This window comes from Ipomoea triloba, chromosome 7, assembly GCF_003576645.1.
Source record: "Ipomoea triloba cultivar NCNSP0323 chromosome 7, ASM357664v1".
Classification (NCBI taxonomy): Eukaryota; Viridiplantae; Streptophyta; class Magnoliopsida; order Solanales; family Convolvulaceae; genus Ipomoea; species Ipomoea triloba.
In genome coordinates this window covers 27458650-27468705 of record NC_044922.1, presented here as the reverse complement: position 1 = coordinate 27468705, position 10056 = coordinate 27458650, and the positions used below count along the sequence as shown (strand labels likewise).

Genomic DNA, 10056 nt, shown 5'->3' with positions numbered 1-10056 from the left:
ATCACCTGTCCGTCGGTCACCCAACCTGTCCGTCAACGGTCACCCAACCGGTCCGTCGACGGTCACCCGGTCCGTCGGCCGCATGATCGGAAGCAACACACCTTGTGGATTGGAGGCTCACGAGCGCAACAGTTGCTTGATGTGACGACCGACAACTTTTCGGGAACAGAGGATCCGTGTTTTCATCACCTCGAGCAACTCAACCACTTCGAGCAAACCGATGCGCATTTTGCGGAGTGACAGCCCATATGCCCTCCACTTGCATATCAGACACCATGTGCATAGTGAATCCACTTTGTATAAAGAGGGGTCATTCCCCTCACTGAAAAGGGGACTCATCAGTATTACACTAATACACTTGCGATTTGCCGATTGTCTTTCTCCTGCTTACTCTTTATCACTGTTCGTCACCCGTAGAGCGATATAGCTTCGAACCGCTCAGTCGTTGACCGGTAGACCGACCGTCTGACCGGCCGAGCGACATTCTTCACTACACGTAACACACGTATCCGTAGCGTAATCGTAGACCCCGTTTACATTTACGCTATCATATATATATATATATAGAGAGAGAGAATTCTATTTTTACCATAAATTTATAGGTGGCGTTCTATTTTTAATTTTTTTTTCAGAACTCCATGTTAGTCTTAGTATTATTGTGACATAATCATTTTTTGTCCTTCGTCAGCAAGCATGTTTAAATAGCGTTAAATATGAGGACATTTCATTCTATTCAGTTTTAAATGTTAATCCATTTGTTCGTCCTAGACTTATATATGTCATTCCACTGTTTCTATACGGAGGCTCAGGTTGGGGGAGGCGCAGATTGCAGTTAAAAAAGTTATAGGACGGCTCTAGTCGTGAATTAGGGATTTAAAAATAAAAATATAGCGTGCCAACTCAATATGTATAAAAAGATCGAAATATTTTCGTATTTAACATCATATCATCATTTAAATAGGCTTGTTGACGAAAAACTAAAAATAGGAATGCCTAAATAAAACTAGAATCAACAATGAACATTCTAAGAAATGTATTAAAAGTGAAATGAGGTCTATAAATTTAGAAAGAAAAAAAATGAATTAACTATATATTCACACTCTCTCTCCCTCTCTACTTATGTGGGGTGATGTGGAGTACAAAATGCATAAAAACATATATAAATGCATGATGGGTTTAAAATCTCGATGATCAAACATGTAGTAAAAGGCAACAGGGAGCTAGCTCAGCTCCCAAAAGGCCCCACGTGTGGAATCAATATCAAGCTTATGTGTAATTCCTTTGTCTATCTATCCATCCCAAAATCTTCACTTCATTATAAATTCATTTTTAAACTTTCTTTAATTTTTTTTTAAATTAAAATGTGGCTTGTAAAAGTAGGGTTTTATATGTTGGTATATATCACATGTATGGATATATGGAGGCGGCGGTTCGCAACTTACATTATTATAAATCCCCATGCCATTATATTTAATCAAATATATAATTATTATTTTTTACTTGATAAAAAATTAGCAAACAATTAAATTATCAGAGGGTTCTATACGTGAGAAAGAGTTTTAGATCAGCAGTGAGACTTTGTATGTATGAAATAATTTTAGATCAGCGGTAAGATTGGATATGTGTGAAAGAGTTTTGGATTGATGGTGAGAATACTCTGTACGTATTATGTTGAATAGAATTTTGCTGAGAATACTATGTACGTGTTATATTGAATAGAATTTTACTGATCGAAGTAATTTGTAATATTATTAAAAGAAAAAGAAAAGGGAGCATAGCAATAGGAGTATAGGACCCAAAAGAGCAGCTTTCAACTTTGTGACAATATCACGGGAACCTTTCTAAGGTCATAAGTTGATTTGTGGGCATTATTTCACTTTTCTTTTTATAATTTTATTATCTGCAAAAGCCATCCAAACGCTCCCTCTCGTAAAAGAAAAAGGTGGCAATTTGGGAATCCAATGCCCCCATCACAGCTTTCATATCATGAATTCTCCCATATTGCCTCTACTTCTTGGATTTTCTTCTTCCTTTTTTCTTGGTGGATCACTACATTCTTCATTTTCATCATCATCATCACTCTCTCTCTATCTCTCTCTTGTGCTTCTTTACTGTTTCTTATTGATATTTTCTCGTCCCTGGACCCTCACATCCTAATCCGACAAAATATTAGATGGGTAAATTACTGTGACTCAACGACTCATTAGGAAGAGAACTAGTGTCTGGTGAAGATTTTACTGCTAGGACTCGATTTTATGTTCTTGCATTGTCTATAATATATCATCTAAAAATCAATTGAGCTGCTCGTGCAAGTGCTTATAATAACCCTTTTTTTTTCTTATTGTTTTCTTTCCAACCACTAAATTTGGCCATATATACATACATAGAACCTTCTACTGTAGACTCTGTGCACTATAGAATATAGATTGCACTCATACTTGTGTTGTTCCATACTGTTTAGGAGTATACATGACTAGTGTAGGGTTTATGCTTTTTGCAGGACTATAAGGTTTTGGCGAAAATAGTATTCGTAAAACATATCCTATTTCTATCCTATTTAGTGTCATGTTATTCTGTCGTTAGGCACAACGTAGTTAGTTGACCATGTTGCCACTTATAGTGTGTATATGCTGGAATCCTACCAAAGCGGTGTGGTGTGAATTGTCCTTGCTGAGTACTAGTGTACAAGTGAGCGAGTGCTCTCTGGTATGGGGTTAAACTTTTACAATAGCGCTATGGGTTTCTCATTTCTGCAAGATTTGAATGTTTTGACGAAAATAGTATCTCTGAAACCTTATTCCCATAGTTTTTTAAATACCGTCATTCTGTCATATGTCATAATTTAACTGGTCAATCAATCTAAAGTAAAGTTAACAATCTGCTGTGTTATTGCCCTGTGTGCGAATGTGAATCCTACCAAAAGTAGGGATATGAAGTGTCCTCTTGTGGGCATAATGCAAGACCACACCATATATACAGCATCCTAGAATTTCCTATGCTCCTGTTGTATCATGATGTTTCATGAGAGATGGTTGTAAAACTTATTATATATACAGATTATTATATGTATGTATAATCTGGAGAAGGGCCTGCAATGGATATTATCATCAACAAGATTATTGAATTGACAGCTATTATATTGCAGTATTTATCAGAGATAAAAACAAAGAAAAATTCAAAAACCATGCACACATGCCCTATTAGAGTGGGGTTTTCTTGCTACCTACCAACCACAACTTCCCACCCCAGACTGTTTCCCTGTAGAAATCATAGTCAGATTATTGAACTGTTTACCAACTACACATCAAACTCACGAGACGCGACCATTTTAGCATCATATATTGTCAGGATCAAACACTTTATCATTATGCTAAAAGCCCGCAGCCCAACAATCCCCATCCCAGCTCCTACCAGCCTCAACTGCACAACATGCTCTGCTCTGGTACCAATTGTCAGGATCAAACGCTTACCAGTTACCACTACGCCAAAAGCTATAGCTAGTAGTGAATTGAAGTTGCAACTTTATTTCCTTATACTTGCGTAGCAGTCAGTGCCACGTTTCGAAGACAGGATGCTGGACTCGACTATATATATATATATATCCTAGTGTAATTACTTGCAGTAAACCATGCTTTCAGCAGCATTTGATAATGAGTGTGATGACACTGTTACCACCAAGAAAGCACTGTTACATTGACATCATGGATGGCCAAGATTTTGTTTTCATCTTTTGGGTTTTCAAAAAGAGAATGGCAAAGAAAAGAGCCTGCAAAAGGGTATTATAAAGAAATGGTGAAGGGAATGGAATACATGCTGTCATACTAGGAATGGGTCTCCCATCTTTATCGACTTCCAATAAAGATGCTAGTTTTGGAGGAACTCAACAAACCACACCGACCCGGGCCTCACCACTTCTGACCAAACCAACATTCACCAGACTTGTCAATTCGGTTTTCACAACGTTAGACCGAGCTATCTTAGTTCTTGATCCACGTTTACACACAGTCACAAACGCAAACTACAGTCCACAGATGAGAGAAAAGAAGTGTACCTGTCAAAAGTCTTGAAATTGGATTCCACAATTAGCTCTGAGCTCTACTTTGCTTCTTGAATTCTTTTCAATTCTAAGTTAAATGCAGTTTTCAAAAAAAAAAAAAAAAGTTAAATGCAGGTACTATTATTGCTTACTTTTACAGTGCCTTTACAATTGTGATCAGTTTTAAAGCGAGAACAATAAGTTCATAGAGAGTAGTATATATTATTGAAGTGGTAAGATGATCTTGATTGCACTTTGCAAAGCTTGTTAAAACTGAAGTCTATGTCAGTCCTAATAATTGCAGATGCCCTCTTCCCGGGCATATGGACCCCAGCTTCCATTGTTTATAGACACAATTTGATAACTCGAGTAGTCGGCCAACTGTGACCCGACTGACTTGGATTCTCTGGATAAGAAAGGGAAAAAAAATTGATAAAAACCAGCAAGAATTTAGGCATTAGCCTTACTTTGAGGAGGACCACAGATTGTGCGTTACTGCAGCTTTAACTATGCTCAGAATAGGCCTCTCCTGCCAGACTAAACATTCAGTTCGATTTAAATAAACAGACGTTAGTTCGTTGCCAATATTACCTGGTTTTTGGTTATTAAATACACAGAATCTGCAGAATTCAGAATCAAAACTGAAGCTTTCAAACCTTTCATTAAAAAATTTGGGGCAGTAAGAGGTCTCAGTAGCTTTGACTACCTCGTGTTCTGTAAATAAGTGACAGGGTATCTTTCTGCACAACAACACAGAGAGGTTTAGCAAAAAACAATGTTATCACCAGTAATATTTTAACCATTTACTACATAGAAGCAAGTGATGAACATGATATGAACTTAGGCTAAGAGATTAAAGAAAATAGTTCGGTTCCTAGGAAGCTTCCTTCTTTACATCTATGGTGTCCAATACTTAGTACACTACCAGAAAGGCCAAGAAGCGTTTTGTTATTTGATGAATCCTGATTCTCAAACCAGCAAAAGACAAAGCATGTTTCAGAAGGCTGTCCCTTTAAAATTGTATGACATTAAGCTTCATAGTTTTGGACATAGTCTAGGAACATGATTCCTATAATTCCATAAACACATCAAATGAAATGAGCTACTGAAAGCATAAGAAACATATTTGGGCCTAAAAATTTATTGGGCTGTGAATGCTAGACTATCCAGATGTTATGGTTCAAACTTTTTCCATGTTTCAGGAATACAGAATATTAAGACCTAAACTACAGAATGCTCCATTGTGCAACTGATTTTGAGGTTTGTAGTCCTCAATTTAAAGAAAAACTCTTTACTGCCATTTGTAAAGCATTCACATGATAGTTAGTAAAGAAAATCAGATCGTCATTGTTAGAGTTATTACCTGTGCATTATCGGGCCTAACCCAATAGACTGGAGTTCACCTGAGTCATTCGATGGACACTGATGCATCATCTAGCCAAGAACAGAACGAGTCATCCTAACCTTACCAGAACACTTGAAGTCATCTGGATTTCGCTTCCTGCTCCCCGAATGAGGCGACTGGAAGACAAATCAGGCGGTTTTCTTCACCAATCTCAAGGCAATCTGCTACAACTTCCCTGGTCACCCTCAGGTGACCGAGAACTCTTACCTTCTTCAACTATGTTTTCCAGTAATTACAAAACTAGCTCAACAAATCATTCAAAGCAACCCGCAAAATTATGCTAGGATCTCAAGTTTAATAACACTACCAGTCATACATATGAACACCAACCAAAATGCCTGCTTTCAAGCAGTTCCTTAACACTGCAATAAGCATCCTTTGTGTTGGACCAACATAATTCTGATTTTATTAATTCCTGTTGAATAATTCTTTTGTTTAACTCAAGATCCCATCTTACAAGGATAGTTAGAGATCCTAATTTTGTGCCTTGATCCTACTCACCTATATAGAGGCATTTAGGCCAAGCTTTGTAATGATGAGCAAGCATTAAAAAAAACATCAACCATCTGCTATAATATTCCTTCTGTCCCTTTCTTTCCGTCCCGTGTCTACTATAATAGTTGTTGCAATATCAGTTCAGTTTTCTACGAATTGGTATCAAAGCCATCTACGGCCATGCTAACATGTCACAACGAACAACATAGTCCAACTGTCTGTTCCTGTTCTCGATGGGAAAATTTTGAACATCTATTTGCCTACTAAATCACCAGCTTCAGTTGTTCTTGAATAAATAATAAAGTAATAATAAGAAGCTTTCCTTAGCAGACAACTTCAAACACTTTCTCCACATAACCATAATGAATAACAAAGACAATACAGGAATAAAACTCTTATTCATATGAAATATAATTTGAACAATATTCACCATATCTGCACAAGAAGTTAAAGATCACATTCCATTTTCTCCACAAGAATTTTGCAATTTACATACCTCAGAAAGTGACTAAACTATTGAACCAAACAAAAATTCAGTTTTTTTAACTCAAAACCCTTTGGGACCAGACTCCTTTAAATCCACAGGCTGCTCAGCCATGGAGAGGCAATACTTAGCAATTTCTCTGAACTTTGGCACACTCCTGAGGTCGACCTTAGTGCCATCTTTGAGAGTGATGACAATGTCACCCCACTCCCCAATGAACCTAGGCACGACCTGAACATCCTTGATGACTTTGTAGGAGAAATCGCTTCTGTCCTGCCCGGAGATGACAGTGACCCGGAGATTGGTGAATCTGTAGCGGAGAGAGAAGGCTCGGAAAACTGCGGCGAGAGTGAGCGGCAGCCAGAGAAGAGTGAAACCCAGAAGCAGGTTGGCTACGAGGTCGCCGTAGTGGGCCCCGCCGTCGAAAAAGACGGTTTCTTGGGAGGATTTGGATGAGGGGGCGGCGGCGGCGGCGGAGAGGGAGGATGGCTTGGAGGAGACGTGGAGTTTGGTGATGGGTCTGGGGGATTTTGAGGCGTGGGGAGTGAATGGGGGGTGGGGAATTGCGGAGAGGTAACGGTGGTTGTGGGAGGTGATGGTGGTGGCGGCCGGGGAGAGGAGGCGAGAGGCAGAGGTGGTGGTGGCGGCCATGGCCGGTTTATCCGTTAGGAAACACAGTTGTGTGACTGGAAGAGTTTTGATTATGAGGTGTTTTTTTTTTTTTTGGTGTGTGACTAGTAAGATGCCACGTGGCACGTTGTGAGCTGTTACTTTTGTGGAATTTTAAGGTAATTGATTGCCCCCAATTTTTGGCCATTTATGATTATTCTTCTCCACTTATTTGCTTTTATGAATTTCAATTGCATTTTATAATTAAGAATTTCGGAAAATAATATTTGTAGTCTCTTAATTGTGAACAGATTGTAAATTTAGTCATTCAATTATTATCAAAGTTATACAGTTGCTTTATAAGCAAGGACCAAATTATGCTTCAAATTAAAAATATCAATCATAATTGAAAAACTAAAAGTGTACTTTCCTTTATATAATTTTTTTTTTTGAAAACTTTCCTTTATATAATTATGCTTCAAACTTGCATCTTTATTGTTTGTGTGAAAAAATATTGGTTGACTGATCAAATTTGAGAACTATCAAATAAAAAGTCACAAGTTTGAATCCTAATGAGGGCATACTACATTGTAATAAAGTCAGTTATACTCAAATATTGACCATTTATGTTACACGTTACTAGTTTTTGTTTTGTTCTAAGTTAATACATTTATTGATATCTGCATGGATATCTCAGTTGATTTTTAGGTGACAGATTGTTAGAATTCCACCCTAGCACCAAACACTAGTCCACCACAATTTTGTCGGACTAGGGTGAGGAGGTCATTGGGGCAAGAGGTTTCAGCTTTTGTGGACAAATACATTTACGGATAAGAAAAAGGAAAGTAGAGAATGCATATATTTGTATATTTTTCTATTTTGAAACTGGAAAAATGGGAGAAAGAAAAAGTAGTGAAAAAGTGTAGAATTGAAGTAAACAGATGTATAGTGATATTATGCATTGTGAAAGATGATACAAGTATAGACATAGTGTTGGGCTGGCAGACCAAAGAGTTGCCCTTTTACAACAGATCGTCTATATCTACTAATGGATCACATACAAAGAATTGTAAAGAGCACCTAGCTATATATCCTGTCACTACATGTATTTCATTATATATGAATGTAATGTAATGTAATTATATATTCTACACCTCCAACGTCGTGCCCTTTCCAAAATTGTGGGGAAAACAAAAAATTAATGAATTGATTGTGGTGAGTGCACGTACCATTATGGATTGCAAGCTTTCTTCGTTCGTCGGTTGTATGTGCAGAATCTCGAGTTATCAAAAATGGAAGCCGGATGATCTGTATGAGTTTCTCGAGAGACTTGGCAGTTTGAGTGTTGCGATGATACCAGCCCCGAGTGCGAATATAGAGGCCAGGGCAAATGCTGGTATGTTCCCTCCGCCAAATAAGGCGTCCCATGGTCCCGCACCAAGTGAAATAATCATCTAACGAGAATGGTGGATATCGTCATGCAAAGAGCAAATAGAGTACACGCACTTAGGAAAAACAGATGATTGATTAACCTACCTGTGGCATGACGATGGCGAGGTTGAGAACTCCTATGGCCAAACCTGCCCACGAATCGAATTTCAAGAATCATAAAATTGCCTCATTATCTAGCAGAGATTATAAAAAGCTCAAGTATATAACAAAATACCTTGTCCACCGCCAGCATCAGCGGTCAACTCTGCCGTGACGGAGAAAGGGACACTGTAAGTGATCTGCCATGAAATAAAGTTGGATCAGTTAGAACATGAAGTTCTTCTGTAAGTGGTATATGAGAATCCAGTAAGACGGAATGAACACGGGCAGTATAAGAACTTACAGCGAGGGGAATGCCGAGAAGAGCAAAAACAACCAACGAGGCAACTTTAGTTGCTTTACTCGCCCCAATAACATGTTGAACTCCCTCTGACGATTCATTAAGAGAAACAAAGCTAATAACAGTAGTCCCTGCCATGCAGATAAACACCATAAAATTGCTCACAGCCCAAACCAGTCTAGCACCAATCCACTGGCACAATGGATCAATAAAGAAAGAGGTTATGCCAAGAACAACCTGTTCAAAACAAAGTCACCAACATTATTCACGATTTTTAAAAAATTTATTCAAAAAACAAACAGCGAAAAGGATGTCCCATGGTTTAGATGATGGTCAATTTTGAGTTCTTACAGAATTCAATAGCAAACCAAATGCACCTTCTCTGACACCTTGATTATAAGCTTTTACTTCAGAAACATCTCCATTCGGGTCCCCGTGATAGACTTCTCTTCCCATCCAATCAGTGTCAAAAAGAAAAAAGGGAAACCAAGACAACTGGATACAAGAGTCGTGGACAGCATATTAGTAAAGGGGGAAACTAAGAAGATCAAAACCATGAAACATTATTATTATTAATAACAAAGTTCCTGCAAGTCTGACTTGCATAATCAAAATGAACTCTAACAGGTAATTAATCATGGCCAAGCGCTTACCCAAGTCAATGCCATGACAATAAGAACTGAATGCATTGCTGGAGGCAAATGTCTTAAGCTAGTCAATAGATTAACCAAAACTGCAGCAGGACTATCATTAAAGCTATCGGCTTGGTCATTCACTCCCTTTTGGTCTTCATGTATTGGATTATTATCCATATAACCATTCTCAGATTTGTTGTCAGATACAAAGTTGATGGGCTGCATATCATCTTTAGCTTGTGCAAGTTCAAAATCAGGATTAGAAGGACTGTCCAAGAGAGGAGAAGAATCTGCTAACCGGGGAGAGAGATTGGGAGTCAGTGGGACTTCCTTTGCAAAGTGGAGAGTGACTAGTGTACACAGAGCCAGAAAAACCTGTAAGAAATGCAGAAACTACTTTCAGGGCATGAAATATATATATATATATAGATATATAGAAAGACCGAAAGAGCTGAAAGCACAACAGCAGCAAGTATATTTGATTGAAGTGCTATTTTACAAGAAAAATCAACAAACTTTGAAGTTGAAAACAAGATAGGCGGGGGGGGGGGGGGGGGGGGG

General features: G+C 38.3%; 2 protein-coding genes across 3 annotated transcripts in view; both read right to left on the bottom strand.

Annotated features, from left to right (window-relative positions):
- Positions 1-6314: 6314 nt before the first annotated feature.
- On the bottom strand, positions 6315-7089 carry LOC116025129. Its single transcript, XM_031266232.1, has one exon. The coding sequence runs from the start codon at positions 7069-7071 to the stop codon at positions 6484-6486; it is 588 nt and encodes a 195-aa protein (XP_031122092.1). The 5' UTR covers positions 7072-7089; the 3' UTR covers positions 6315-6483.
- Positions 7090-7957: 868 nt separating this feature from the next.
- Positions 7958-10056, bottom strand: part of LOC116025118 (sucrose transport protein SUC3) — a 5352-nt gene continuing 3253 nt past the window's right edge. For both annotated transcript variants that reach the window (XM_031266214.1, XM_031266213.1), the window contains 6 exons: positions 9514-9870; positions 9212-9355; positions 8864-9097; positions 8696-8759; positions 8566-8609; positions 7958-8483 (listed from right to left, as the gene is read on the bottom strand). In XM_031266214.1, coding sequence (XP_031122074.1) covers positions 8316-8483; positions 8566-8609; positions 8696-8759; positions 8864-9097; positions 9212-9355; positions 9514-9870 — 1011 coding nt within the window. In that variant the 3' untranslated portion in view covers positions 7958-8315. The remainder of the gene's footprint in view (positions 8484-8565; positions 8610-8695; positions 8760-8863; positions 9098-9211; positions 9356-9513; positions 9871-10056) is intronic.